This window comes from Fundulus heteroclitus, chromosome 16 (assembly GCF_011125445.2).
Source record: "Fundulus heteroclitus isolate FHET01 chromosome 16, MU-UCD_Fhet_4.1, whole genome shotgun sequence".
Taxonomy (NCBI): domain Eukaryota; kingdom Metazoa; phylum Chordata; class Actinopteri; order Cyprinodontiformes; family Fundulidae; genus Fundulus; species Fundulus heteroclitus.
Window position 1 is genome coordinate 15,780,583 of NC_046376.1, and position 13,290 is coordinate 15,793,872.

The 13,290-nt window shown below is 38.5% G+C and overlaps 5 protein-coding genes across 5 annotated transcripts; 3 read left to right on the plus strand and 2 right to left on the minus strand.

Annotated features, from left to right (window-relative positions):
- Positions 1-939: 939 nt before the first annotated feature.
- Positions 940-1,712, minus strand: LOC118566287 (hemoglobin subunit beta-like). Its single transcript, XM_036147870.1, has 3 exons — positions 1,556-1,712; positions 1,225-1,447; positions 940-1,133 (listed from the first exon to the last, which is right to left on the minus strand). Exons 1-3 carry the CDS (start codon positions 1,645-1,647, stop codon positions 1,005-1,007), a joined length of 444 nt encoding a protein of 147 aa, XP_036003763.1. The 5' UTR covers positions 1,648-1,712; the 3' UTR covers positions 940-1,004.
- Positions 1,713-2,804: 1,092 nt separating this feature from the next.
- Positions 2,805-3,607, plus strand: LOC105937314 (hemoglobin embryonic subunit alpha). The gene is made up of 3 exons (XM_012878555.3): positions 2,805-2,973; positions 3,057-3,264; positions 3,399-3,607. The coding sequence occupies exons 1-3, from the start codon at positions 2,876-2,878 to the stop codon at positions 3,525-3,527; spliced, it is 435 nt and encodes a 144-aa protein (XP_012734009.3). The 5' UTR covers positions 2,805-2,875; the 3' UTR covers positions 3,528-3,607.
- Positions 3,608-8,571: 4,964 nt separating this feature from the next.
- On the minus strand, positions 8,572-9,389 carry LOC105937312 (hemoglobin subunit alpha). Its single transcript, XM_012878553.3, has 3 exons — positions 9,247-9,389; positions 8,960-9,167; positions 8,572-8,809 (listed from the first exon to the last, which is right to left on the minus strand). The coding sequence occupies exons 1-3, from the start codon at positions 9,339-9,341 to the stop codon at positions 8,681-8,683; spliced, it is 432 nt and encodes a 143-aa protein (XP_012734007.2). The 5' UTR covers positions 9,342-9,389; the 3' UTR covers positions 8,572-8,680.
- An 806-nt stretch (positions 9,390-10,195) lies between these two features.
- On the plus strand, positions 10,196-11,010 carry LOC105937305 (hemoglobin subunit beta). The gene is made up of 3 exons (XM_012878546.2): positions 10,196-10,359; positions 10,453-10,675; positions 10,765-11,010. The coding sequence occupies exons 1-3, from the start codon at positions 10,268-10,270 to the stop codon at positions 10,894-10,896; spliced, it is 447 nt and encodes a 148-aa protein (XP_012734000.1). The 5' UTR covers positions 10,196-10,267; the 3' UTR covers positions 10,897-11,010.
- A 638-nt stretch (positions 11,011-11,648) lies between these two features.
- Positions 11,649-13,221, plus strand: LOC105937306 (hemoglobin subunit beta-1). The gene is made up of 3 exons (XM_012878547.3): positions 11,649-11,857; positions 12,153-12,375; positions 12,750-13,221. The coding sequence occupies exons 1-3, from the start codon at positions 11,766-11,768 to the stop codon at positions 12,876-12,878; spliced, it is 444 nt and encodes a 147-aa protein (XP_012734001.1). The 5' UTR covers positions 11,649-11,765; the 3' UTR covers positions 12,879-13,221.
- Positions 13,222-13,290: the final 69 nt, after the last annotated feature.

Below are 13,290 nucleotides of genomic sequence, written 5' to 3' on the forward strand. Positions count from 1 at the left end.
TACACACATTAATATGTGCCCATAGCCCACACAACCACAACCATTGCAAAAGTATACATGCTTATCCATCGGCTAAGAGCACCCATTCATGTTTACTGCCCTTCTTTCATCTAATATCTTTTTAACAAAGCCAGTTTTGAGTCTTTTCCTAAACAATCTCATGCTTGGACATTGCTTTAATTTAGCGCTGAGTTTGTTCCAGACCTTCACACCACTTATTGAAAAGCACATTCTTTTCATGTTTGTTCAAGCACATATGATTTTGAGATTTAGGTTTTCCCTGTAATTATACCCTCCATCTACCTCAACTAAAGGTTTTTGTATGCTGTCTGGTGGCTGTTTAATTCTGGCTTTATACATGAACTGTGAGGTTTGATTTCTACCAGATCTGAGAATTTTAGTAAAAATGAATAAACAAAATAAACAATGGATTAGTGTGGTCGGGATAGCCAGCCTTATGAAACATCCCGATGGATATTATTATTATTATGATTGTTATTATTATTATTATTATTATTATTATTATTATTATTAGTAGTAGTAGTAGTATTCAGTTAAAATGGCTTATTGAGCTCAAAGTCTCTTTTCAAGAGAAACTGGGCCAAAAGGCAGTAGAGTGTAAACTTATAATCAGCATAATCCAGTGAGGTTACTGGGTGAAATTGTTTTTGTTCCATAAAAAATTTCTTAAACCTCCCTGTTGTAACCACTTCAAGGACTCTTTGAATATTACTAAAAACAGGAACTCCACATTAATGTACTTTAGGCGATTTTCCTGTAGGTTTATACTGACTCTTTTAGTTACACTGTTCCTTTAGCTTTTGCAAAGGATTTGTCTTGTGCACAAATTTAGACATAGCAATAAATCACATTCAAAATTTCAAGATTAAAAAGGGCAAACAAAATATACTTCAATGCGCTTTTATTTTTATTGTTTCATTTTTTTAAGACCAAAACAATTAGTCTGTAAAGAATCATCAGTCGGGGTCTTCTGCTGAAGCTCTTTAGTGGTACTGTTTTCTCAGGGAGGCCACAACCACAGCTAAGAACTTCTGGAAAGCTGCCTGGACGTCAGCGGTGAAAGCCTCACCCATCTGAGAAGCAACCACGATGGTCAGGCAGTCTGACAGGAGCTGCAAAGCAACAACCAATCATCAAAAAAACAACCACAACAACAATGGACATTCACTAAACAATAATCAGTAATGGGTTACTCTTCATTACATTGAAGTTGTCAGGATCCACATGGAGTTTCTCAGAGTGGAGCACACTCAGGTCCTTGTATGTGGTCTTGATGTCGTCCATGTTCTTCACAGCTTTTTCCAGGCCGGCAAGGACAACCTTCCCGTGAGCTGCAACCTTGGGGTTTGATGTTATGGCGTCAGCATTGTAGAGGTTTCCAAAGCTGCCAAAGTACCTCTGAGTCCAGGGGTAGACAATCAGACACCTGAGGCGACAATTCAAGGGTTAAAGTGCAGCAATAAAACAAGAAGGGTTGGGCATACACACTGAATGGTTGAATTAAGTTTCAAATAAAATGAGATAGTTGTTTTACCTGGAAAGAGCTGCAGGCCCCACAACACCAGAGTCAATTTTGGAGAAGATGTCCTGTATGGTGGCACGCTCGAAATCACTCCACTGAACCATTTTTCCAAGCTGTTGGTGTGTCTTTAGCAGCTGCTGTGCTCATGGCTTCGACTCAAGGGGCAACTTTTAAAGCAAATCCATTCCTCCTACCCCAGAAGGCTGCCACTGATAGAGTAGGTGGGACAGACAAGCAGATGATGTGATAAGTGTTTCGAAAGAATGATAAGGGGGCGTGGCGAGCTGCTGGGACAGAGCTTTTATCAGAACTGAACATAAAAGATGTTTAGCTTGTCTCTCTGTTCCCTTGTACAATGCTTGCAAAAGTAGTCATATAGTTCAAACTCTTTCCAATTAAATCTTCTTAAAACCAAAACCACAGTGTATTTGACTGGGAGTTTATGTAATTGGCCAAATTCTGGGACTGTATTGCTGTTACTCTATTCACAAATTTTGTGACCTCAGACCTAGAGATAGGTGGTTGCACTAGATTGTATTTAAGCGTTTCAGATTAAAGAGGAGAGAATGCTATGAATGCCACACTTTTCAGGTTTATTTAAATGAAATATTCAACACTTCTGTATCAGTATACTCCCACTTAACAACCATTAGCCTTTTTATGTTAATCTATCACATGAGTTTCTTACAAAATGCATTGAAGTTTATGGCTACAACATGTAAATAGGTCATTTTTGTATTGTAACTTGTTTTAAATCCTGCTAACATAAAGTTACTACAGACTTCTCTGGACAAGACTTAAATTGTGCAAAAGTAGAGGATGAAATCATCCACCTAACGTTCTGGATTCCAATATAAAATTTGATCAGTTTTCAACTTCCTAGCTTAAATCTTTTCTTATGGATGAAAATTGGTTTGACTGTCCTTATCAGGTGTTATTTTGTTTTGCTTTGGTCTGTATGTTCACATAAACATTTTATTTTTAGATCTAAGCTTCTTTAATGTAATACAAATCCTCTTTTTAGATCAAATACAAATTCCTTTGTGTATAATTGAGCTAATTATGAAACTGTTGCTTAAATGTCTGATTTATCGTTTTTTTTTTATTTTAAAACAATTTGTCATATAAGACTGAGTAGGTTAAAATCATTTTTTGAACAGTAATTCAAAGAGGCTTTGGAGACCTGGAAACATTTTATCTTACAGAATCTATTGATTATAGTGACTCAGACCGCCTCTCATGGACTGTCTTAGGGGAGGTGCTTGGTGTGCCTGCGTTCTCTCTCTGGGATATAACTCTCAACTTTGTTGGTTAATTACTAAAACAGCCACAATGACTACTCTTACTGCAAAGGACAAGAGCACCGTCAAGGCCTTCTGGCAAAAGATCTCTCCCAATGCAGCGGCCATTGGGGAAGATGCACTTGGCAGGTAAGTGTGACATGAAACATTTGAATTTCAACCACCTAATGTTATAATTTTACCCACCCACTCTCTGTTTTGTTCCCACTCAGGATGCTGGTGGGGTACCCACAGACCAAGACCTACTTTGCCCACTGGAAGGACCTGAGCCCCGGCTCTGCCCCGGTGAAGAAGCACGGAGCTACAGTGATGGGTGGAGTTGCAGAAGCTGTGGCTAAAATTGACGATCTGACAGCAGGTCTCCTCAGCCTCAGCGAGCTGCATGCCTTTAAACTGAGAGTGGACCCAGCCAACTTCAAGGTGAACATTCAGACCTTTTAGGAATGTCTCTGCTTAGTCTGGGCTATGCATTGCTCCTTGTTTAAAAAAAAAAAAAAAATATCAGTGTTGCTCATGTCAAGTGTAAGTATTGTCTAATCAACTGTTTTTCATAGATTCTTGCCCACAACATCCTTGTTGTCTTGGCCATCACATTCCCCGATGACTTCACCCCTGAGGTTCATGTGGCTATGGACAAGTTCCTGGCTTCCCTGGCTCTGGCTCTGTCCGAGAAGTACAGATGAACACCTGGAGAGGAGACGAAGACACATTAATTTACTATGTGTGATCAATAAACGCATGGATGGAAAACCCTAAAAAAGTTTATTCAGATTGTTTGCTCATGGTTTGTGTGCTATTTGATTTAGACTTAAACTTAGACAAACTTTATTGTCATAAATACTTTGCTGTATGCAAACAAAATTTAGTTGCATACAGCTTACGACAATGTAATGAGATTGCAATTGAAATGAAATAGCATTGCAATATAAACTGCAGCAGTGATAAGAATGTAAAAACAGTTTTTAAAAAAGTGTGCAGAAGATTGGTCAACCACTTAGAACCATTTAGAAAACATTTATAAACATTTTTAAATTCTTTAAAAGCAATGTAGATAAAAAAAACATCAATAGAAGGCCATTGCTAACATATTTCTGGAATAAGTTTCTATTATAATAATTTAAGACCTTGGTACATTTTTCAAAACATCAAAAGATTTGAAACAACCTCTATCAGCTTGGAGATCTGGGGCTGCTTTGCCGATTCAGGACCAGGACAACTTTTTTCTATTTGTTTTGATGATCACGTACTTCAGTTAATGCAACGCAAAATACATTATTTCATTACAAAAATTTAAATATTTCATAACACCAACAAAAATAGATATCTAACACAGAAATGTTAGCCTACTGAGAAGTTTATGTAAGTACTTTAGGGTAGTGCTGTGCTATACATACCCTCCACAACTGGTAAGAGCTGTTTGTGCATTTCTTTGTTAATCCAGTGTGGGATGCTGGTGATAAACCTGTAGCTCTGCTGGTGTGTTTATGAAGCAGAGTTTGCATTAAAAACGCATTCACTATGAGGTTTAGATGAGACATGTTCACTGCTTAATCAGGGCTAGTGATACCATGCGCCATGTCCTCTCCAAAATATTTTTCTTCAAACAGCTACTCAAGTAAATGTAACTGAACAGCTGCAACTAGTTACTATCCAGCTCTGGGCTTAAAGCTAGAAATAAGACAGTTACCAACCATAATACTAGACATGTCTGTTGTGGCTGTTGACGCATAAACTCTAGCATTTCTGGTCTCCTAAAGTTTTTCTTTCTCTGAATTTTAACTGAATTGCTTAAATTAATTGACTTTTCAATCATGCTCCAATTACTTGAGATGTACATGTGAATAATTTAACACTGTGCTTTCATGTTGAAAAGTTCAACAGTTGCTGCAAACGGAAGCGATTTATATATCATTCTATTAGGTTAATGGTATCGTTTTTCTTCTTGTATTTGCATTTTAAATGAAGTCTTTGAGGCAATTTGGTGACTTGGCGCTCTCCGAGGTGCTGCCCCTCCTGTTTATTGTTTGCGGAACTCCATTCAGAACCATGGTTAGCTCCACAGCGCAAGGTGTTGAGATGAACGTAAAGTCTAGAGAAAAAAAGACCGCGATCAAATATGAGTGGGTTTTTATTTATTTATTTATTTATTTATTTATTTGTTTGTTTTATAGTTTTTAATAGGATTAATGCATGTTTACAGTTTTATCCTACTTATCATGAATTAAATGCTTGTTTGATCCAGAGGGAGCAAATGCTGCAAAATATCTACATAGTTCATGTAAAAATCTTATCAGTTGGACTATGAAATCAAATCACACCCGGAGTCTTTTTAAAGTTATTTGCATCACTTCTAATTTTTCCTCATATAGAAATCTTACTTTTCGTTGAGATTTATGCTTTTCCAGTGCCTACACATATTCAAGTATTTGTTTGAGATAAAAATAAGAACAAAACCATAATAACTTGTCTTGTTATATGACTGCACCTACTGCAAGTAGAGTACCTCAATACATTCACTTCGTAGTATCACATCGAACCAATATTCCATTAATCTTCCAGCAGAGGGCGCTCTAGCATCAATAATTTAAACGATGGTAGGTGTTTTTTTCCCCATAGATCATATACGTAGACGCCCCATTGGACGCTGACGGCCGCTAGGCTGACGTGCCTACAGGGCGGCCATCTTGGTTCAGACCACAGATCAGACAGCTGCTGTCAGAATGAATAGGAGGCAGCTCAGATCTCATTTTAATCATATGTTCACAATGCTCGTGACCTTTCTGTCAGATTACACATATTTATTCAGAACCAAAGCAATTTAAACTGAATTCAAACTGGATGATATATATACTCACAGTTATATATTTTGCAGTTATATATTAATATAATAAACACACATAAATTATACACATCTCTCTCTCTCTCTCTCTCTCTCTCTCTCTCTCTCTCTCTCTCTCTCTCTCTCTGTCTTTATATATATATATATATATATATATATATATATATATATATATATATATATATATATATATATATATATATATATATGTTTGATGAATATTTATTTTCATATACTACTCATTGCAATCCCTTTTATCATCAATCGGATCCAACAGGGTAGCTTCCTACTTCATGTGTAAATACATTTACAAATGACACTTTAAACTGTACAAAAAACAGATACTCATTAGTGACCATCCGACACTTTTTAAGAGTATGTGATGACAACAGCACTTGTCTACATAGGAGCAAAACTATATACAGACAAGTGAGAGCAGAGGTGCCAATAACAGCATTTAAAAATTATATAATACAAACCGCAATGCGGAGGGGAAAAAAATCAACAAAAAAATAATAATGCATCTTAGAATCAAAGAGATTACATAATCATAGCAATAACAATATATAGTATTGTTTATATTATTCTAAACTATATATATATATATATATATATATATATATATATATATATATATATATATATATATATATATATATATATATATATATATTCTCAGTCACATCTCTCAAAATCAGGGTGTTTAATGTACTTTTCTCTGCTTCCATCCCTGCTACCCATTAGCACATATTGTGTTTATGCCGGGAAAAACTGTAACTGTAAAGCATTGAGTTAGACAATAATTTAATTCAATCAATTGATCTCATGTAGCTGGAATATCATTAAAAAGTCAATTCCAACCATAACCATTGCATAGCATTTATACTTTAACTGAGACACTGAATTGTGGCTTTTAATAATCTGTAAGCCATAATTATCAAATTGTTTGTTCATGAAAACAACAGAAATCAACTGAAATTTTTATTTGAGAAGTGTTCGTTAATTTATAAGCAGCAAAGAACATATAAACCACATTTGCACAAGTGTTTAGCACATATAGTCCAATGAAAATGACCGGTGTACCCTGCTCCGAACCAAATTCACTGAACACAGTTAAGACAATGACACAATAATTTCAGACCTCAAAGTATTTCAAAGTAAAAAACACATCATGATGTATAACAATTTACTCCATAGTAAACCTTCAAAAGCACATGAACATTTTTAAGCTCCTGACAAGTGAAAAGCAAAACATTGTAATGCTGGCATTTCAGTTTATTGAAGTGGAACTTAAGGCGGGATTTCAATCTGAAGAAACCCTATTGCCTACCTCCCATCCAATCAGAAACTCATCTGCCTTCGTCGCAACCCAATCAGTTTTGAACTGATCCTCCTCGAAGCCAATCAGCATCCTGGGTTCATCTTAAAAGAACTCCACATCCTCGTCTCGGCCTTCTGCTCAGCGAGCAAGCGGTGGCTGTGGCGTGTCTGGTTTGGACTGTGATGACTGGATTCAACCCACCTCCATCCCCTTCTCCACCATCGTAGCAAGCTCCACCACAGTGTAATTCCACTCGGACTCTTACGGATATCCCAGTCACTCCTTAAAACGGTCTAGCAGAAGACCGGCATGTTGAGCCTGGTTCTGCCAGAGGTTTCTTCCCAAAGGGGAGTTTTTCCTCTCCACAGTCGCTTCATGCTTGCTCATCATGGACAGTTCAGGCAACCTGTGTTTATCAAGTTGGACATCTAGCTCAAACAGATCATCATATGGACTGAACAAACTTTATTTATCTCCACTCCACCACCAGTTTCAGGCCTGGGGGGAAACATCCCTATTCTCATACGCCTGCTTATGCATATCGAAGTATAATTCAGCGTGAAATTTTCCTGCCGAGGTCTGAGCGCAGACTCTTAAAATATTGTATCAATAAAATTCTTCTAATTGCCTTTTCTTTCTGTGTGAGTTTTTCAGATTGAATTATATTCATGCACTGTGGTTATGTACACCTGTTCAGAGGTTCTGTAGCCAGACAAGTAAGGGCTTGTCAACATGCCTGAGATGTAAAATTTAGTTTAGCACCTTCCCCCTCTGTTTGCTTGCTGGGTAACTTGGATGATAGCACTTTGGGAAAAAAATCAGTATGCATGGCTTTCACTGTCCTATGTGTCAGCACTGTTGCATTTGGGGGGTTTTCTGGGGCTCCTCTCTGCTCTTCCCTGAGATGGGGGGGGGGCAGTTATCCCTGTGTGGGACCCTCTTGGGCACCTTTGCTCCTGGGGTCCTTTCGCATGTCTGGGGTTCTGGTTTCCCCGGTGTCTGCCTCGGTGCCTCTCTTTGGCATTAAGACAACAATTTTTAATGCTACACTGCCAGACAGGACACGTAAAAAAGAAAGGAATTGATGCAGAAAATATAGATGAGTTCTCTTTTTTGTCCGGTGTAAACACACAATCTTATACTGTGAGAAATATTCAAATTATAAAGATTTGTTGAAATGTTTAAACAAAGAAGCAAATGAGAAATTACCACAGAAAATATTGTTGCAAGCTGAAAAAAATCCCAGTCTTTCAAGCTACTGATCCTGCTGGTCTGTTTTTTTTTTTTTGTTTTTTTTTTTATAATAGCAAAATTAAACATTAAGCATTAAAAAAATCTAAATGTCTGCTATAATTGTTGTGGAAGAGGGTTTTTTATTTTACTTGCCAAAATCTTAGAGTTTATTTTTTTCATAATCATGCTTATTTTTTGTGTTAACCTTGTATAAAGTCATTTTCCAACAAAGTTTGTGCAAGTACCTAGAACTTTGCAGTATATTGTGGGCCCCAACCTATTTTACATTGACAAGAAAAATATGTAAGTAACAGAACAAAGAAAAACACTTGAACAATCTGTTATATTTTTTTATTGAACATGCCTCCACATATCTAAGTGGTGCTGAGAATGTGGGTTTGCAAGCTTTGGGTTTCCAATAAGTGCCCCTGCTTGGTGTGACTTTAGCGGTACTTCTCGGAGAGAGCCCAGGCCACGCACTGCAGGAACTTTTCCACGGAAACGTGCACCTCAGGAGTGAAGTCTGCAGGGAAGTACATGGCGAAGACCAAGACGATGTTGTGACCCAGGATCTGTAGGTTGGGGAAAATGATTTAGTATATATTAAAGAAATACTTAAACGCACAACTTAAAGTGAACATTTGGCATACATTTTACTTTATTGTACTATTTCCATATAAACGTATCAAGAAAAAAAATTTTGTTTGAGGTTTAAAACGAACCTTAAAGTTGGCAGGATCCACCCGGAGCTTGAAGGCATGAAGCTCACTGAGAGCGCCCAAGGTACCAGTCAGATCGTCGATGCCTTTGACGGCTTTTCCCAAGGCTGCCATGATAGTGGCACCATGCTTCCTCACTTTGGCGGATTGAGGGCTCAGATCTCCCCAGTGCGCGAAATAGGTCTTCGTTTGTGGGGTGGAAACGAGCATCCTATACGAAGCAAATTAAAGGAATAAAAACAAACAGTGACAACATATTTTTGGAACGGTGTGCATGACTTTACGCCTACCTGGCCAATGCTTCGCCACCCAGCTCGTTGGCTTTCCCTTCGGCTTTGGCCCAGAAAGCCCTCACCCTGGACTTGTCTGTTTCAGAGAGACTCATTGCTGCCTTTAGGTAGTTGGCGAGGCTGATCAAAAACGCTGCTTTGGTGACTTTGACATTGCGTCTTTATATCAAACCTGAATGCGCCACGCCTCAAGCATAAAATCCATGTCCAAACTTTGATAACGCAGCTGCCAAAATTTCTCTGTCAGTTTGACCCGATAAAAGCTACCACTCCTCAAATTCAGCGTAATTCCTACGTAGGTGTGGGCTGGTTATAGGAATGACACCAAGGCGCAGCCCTGGACAACCTTTATCTGTTTTTTTCTATTATCTAACAGCCTTATTCCCTGAAATATAGAAACGTTCGTAACAGACAAAACGCTATTCCATTTGATGTGTAGGGGATGCCTTAAATGCGGGTGGTTGGTGCGTCAGGATGCGTAAAAACCTGCCTGGTCTCTGTGCAGGTTGTAATCAATAAGCGAAATGAGCAACCCAAAATACTAACTTATAGACAACACCTTAAACTCGTTGTACTGTGTTCCTTCCTGTCTATCAACATGCACAAGCTTTTGCAAGCAGACTGTTTTTGCAAATGTACCAGCAAATAGTAAAGATCAGACCCATTTTAAGTAAATCAAACCTTATCTCCAAACAGATCATGAAACATCTGTCTGAAATCTGTTAAAAAGAAAACCAATGATTTTTTTTAAACCGAAGAAAATCTACAAACTTAAATCAACATTTGGGCTAAGAGATGCTGAAGCCGATGACTCAACATTTATGGGCATTAATTGATGCCAAATATCAAAGACGTCATTTTTTGGCAAGTGACCCCGTCCAATCAGAACCCGTCTTGTACGGGGGATGGATCATGCGCTGTAAATAAATGCTGGCCTGATAATCATATCCAGACAGTCTTACACCTTTGATCATCACACTCGTTTTTGCGAAAAGTCAGAGGAGGCTTTCACACCGTTACCATGGTCGAGTGGACAGACGCCGAACGCAACGCCATCGCCACCCTGTGGTCAAACATCGATGTGGGTGAAATTGGTCCCCAGGCCCTAGCCAGGTAACCTAACAGATTTATTTCCATGAAATGGTGATCTGTCATGTTTTTATAAGTACTTGGTGGTTATTTTTATTGTAATTTTGGTGTCTTCAGGCTTCTGGTTGTGTTTCCATGGACCCAGAGGTACTTTTCCACATTTGGCGACCTCTCCACCCCCGCAGCCATCGCCGCAAATCCCAAAGTGGCGCAGCATGGGAAAACTGTCATGGGTGGTCTTGAAATCGCTGTGAAGAACATGGACAACATCAAGGCTGCCTATGCCAAACTGAGTGTTATGCACTCTGAGAAGCTCCATGTGGATCCCGACAACTTCAGGGTGTGTCATCTCTCACATCAAGATCCATATGCTTTTTTAGTTTGTGTACATTTTAATTCAGTCTTAATCTTATTGAATCACTTTTACAGGTTCTTGCTGAATGCATCTCAGTGGGTGTGGCTGCCAAGTTTGGCCCCAGCGTCTTCACCCCTGGTTTCCAGGAGGCTTGGCAGAAGTTCCTGGCTGTGGTGGTCTCCGCTCTGGGCAAACAGTACCACTAAGCGTCTAAAGTGGCAGACCACTGAAGAGGTGCAGCAGTTACACAAGTCATCATGACATCGATTTCTGAGCAATCAAATGCTGCCAAAAATACATGAATAAAAACTCAAATGATATGTGTGCGTCCGTGTGATTATTTACCTAATTTTTAAATATATCAAATGGAAACAATTTTTTTTATGTTGGCGTGCCAAATCATACTAGTGTCTGTTTCCAATCTTACAGTATAATATAAAAAAAGGTATGCATACATATTTTCTTTGCTTGCTCTTTTATTGCTAGTAGAATAAAAACAAAAGTGAAATAAAATAAAGGCTCATCCGAATGTTTCTTTTTTTATATAAGGTTACCCAAACACCAGAAAGAGTAAAGTTCTCAAAGGTTACTCTCACAGCTGAAAAAAACAACAACAACAATATAAAATTAGTTTTTCATCCTTGAATACTACAAAGACTGCAAGCCATGCTTGAACAGTAAAAGGGGTAGGCCTAATAAGGAATACTAAAGAGCTGTTTTTATGTTCCGATATGCACATATTTTATTCTCTTTAATCTTATTAAACTGGATTGCTTAACGTCATAAAAAAAAAAACGTTATTTGAAAGTTAGACATGACCGTTTTTGCAAAAAAACACATGAGCCACATAAACTTCTCTTCATTACATCGGCATCATTTTATTTGGGAGGGGCAGGCCTGATTATATAGATAATTAACGTTTATGGTGTAATCTGCGCAGAGCAGCTGCTGAAAGCTTGCTACTACCGCCAGAGGCGGAAAGGCGAGAATTTATTTCACGGTCAAGTCATTCCTAATGTTACCAAGTCTTATACCAAACGGTATAAGAGTTGGTGTTTATTGATTGCATGGCGTCATGGTGAAATGGACAGAAGAGGAGCGTCGCATCGTCAGAGAAGTTTGGGAAAAAGTTGACATTGATGAGATTGGGGAACAGCTTTGGGCAAGGTAGAGTTTGCTTGTAAGATTATAGTCAAAAAGTAGGCCTAGCACGTAATGTTTGAATAGTAATACTGTATTAGTTATGAGGCAAGTGACTTTGTTTGCATGTTGGTTCATTTGCATAGAGTTCAGCACCAAGCGCTGTCCTTCCAGTGCTGTTGAAAGGAGTCTTTGGTTTTGAAAATTGCCTCCATGTTGAGGATTTTCTTAGAAATCACGTGTTTATTTAGAGGATTCACTCATGTATCCAATATGGTCTAGAAAATACATAACCAGTTGTGCATTTTTCCACATTTGACAGAGCTTTGATTGTTTACCCCTGGATTGAGAGGTATTTTGGCACTTTTGGAGACATCTTCACCACCACAGCGATTTTAAACAACTCCAAATTGGCTGCCCTCGGAAAGATCGTGCTGAGGGGTCTGGACACAGCCGTGAAGAACATGGACAACATCAAACCTACGTGTGCTTCTCTGAGCAGGCTGCACTACGAGAAAATCAAAGTGGACCCGGATAACTTCCGAGTAAGCGACAAACCTCATGTTGGACACAAAATGGTCATGTCAGGAAAGCCGTTTAAGGATGCATTTGATATAAAGGACGTAGTTTATTTGCACCTGTTAGATAGCTGCTCACTCCTTCAATACCTTGGGATTTGCTCTGGTGGTCTATGAGAAAAATCCAGACTATTTGTTTTCAGCTAGTGCATCAGTTGGCTGGTTAATTTGGAGACAAGCGTGCTTGTTCTAGTGACACAAGACGTTTTTATCAATGTAGAGTAATTGGCGAGTGCCAACTCGCAGAGTATTGAATAGACACTCAAAGGGCTCCTTAGAAGAAATAGTCAGAACATTTGTTGATCAAGACCAGGTTTATGATGTTCGGATTTCTTCCGCAGCTGTTGGCAGAATGCATCACCATTTCCATTGCCTGCAAACTCAAAGCTGAGCTGAGCCCGCAGGTCCAGGCAACCTGGCAGAAGTTCCTCTCCGCTGTGGTGGAGGCCATGAACAGTCAGTACAAATAAAACGGCAAGACCCAATCAAGCATGGAGGAAAATCAACCAATGAATAAAACTTGTTAAAAAAAAAACATTTATGTGCTTGTCAACGTCTGAACAGTACAAGTGTGTGAATAATTACGTAAAGTGTAACAGAAGCTGTGCAAATGGTAACATCATGTCATTTACATTAGTATGACCCCTGAAGGCAATAAACAGATCACCATGAAATCTGTGCTGATATTTAATGTATGTATCTAATGTATGTAAATCAAGATGAATTTGTAAGGTCCTGAAGGCAAAAGTCCCAGCACAAACCACCAACAATATTTAGATTTGATACTTTTAACAAGAAAATTGGATGTTGGCAGAAAAAAACCCCAATGTTTTATTGTCATGAATGTGTTTTATTCAAATGCTCAAAGACTAAATGATTTAA

Bases quoted from the DNA above. Each gene is read 5' to 3' on its own strand.
- LOC105937314 (XM_012878555.3), top strand. From the start codon at position 2,876: ATGACTACTCTTACTGCAAAGGACAAGAGCACCGTCAAGGCCTTCTGG. The intron at 2,974-3,056 runs GTAAGTGTGACA...GTTCCCACTCAG, and splicing joins GGGGAAGATGCACTTGGCAG to GATGCTGGTGGGGTACCCAC. The intron at 3,265-3,398 runs GTGAACATTCAG...TGTTTTTCATAG, and splicing joins TGGACCCAGCCAACTTCAAG to ATTCTTGCCCACAACATCCT.
- LOC105937306 (XM_012878547.3), top strand. From the start codon at position 11,766: ATGGTGAAATGGACAGAAGAGGAGCGTCGCATCGTCAGAGAAGTTTGG. The intron at 11,858-12,152 runs GTAGAGTTTGCT...CACATTTGACAG, and splicing joins GGGGAACAGCTTTGGGCAAG to AGCTTTGATTGTTTACCCCT. The intron at 12,376-12,749 runs GTAAGCGACAAA...TTTCTTCCGCAG, and splicing joins TGGACCCGGATAACTTCCGA to CTGTTGGCAGAATGCATCAC.
- LOC105937312 (XM_012878553.3), bottom strand. From the start codon at position 9,341: ATGAGTCTCTCTGAAACAGACAAGTCCAGGGTGAGGGCTTTCTGGGCC. The intron at 9,168-9,246 runs GTAGGCGTAAAG...TGCTTCGTATAG, and splicing joins GGTGGCGAAGCATTGGCCAG to GATGCTCGTTTCCACCCCAC. The intron at 8,810-8,959 runs GTTCGTTTTAAA...CCCAACCTACAG, and splicing joins TGGATCCTGCCAACTTTAAG to ATCCTGGGTCACAACATCGT.
- LOC118566287 (XM_036147870.1), bottom strand. From the start codon at position 1,647: ATGGTTCAGTGGAGTGATTTCGAGCGTGCCACCATACAGGACATCTTC. The intron at 1,448-1,555 runs GTAAAACAACTA...TTGTCGCCTCAG, and splicing joins GGGCCTGCAGCTCTTTCCAG to GTGTCTGATTGTCTACCCCT. The intron at 1,134-1,224 runs GTAATGAAGAGT...GTTGCTTTGCAG, and splicing joins TGGATCCTGACAACTTCAAT to CTCCTGTCAGACTGCCTGAC.
- LOC105937305 (XM_012878546.2), top strand. From the start codon at position 10,268: ATGGTCGAGTGGACAGACGCCGAACGCAACGCCATCGCCACCCTGTGG. The intron at 10,360-10,452 runs GTAACCTAACAG...TGGTGTCTTCAG, and splicing joins GGTCCCCAGGCCCTAGCCAG to GCTTCTGGTTGTGTTTCCAT. The intron at 10,676-10,764 runs GTGTGTCATCTC...TCACTTTTACAG, and splicing joins TGGATCCCGACAACTTCAGG to GTTCTTGCTGAATGCATCTC.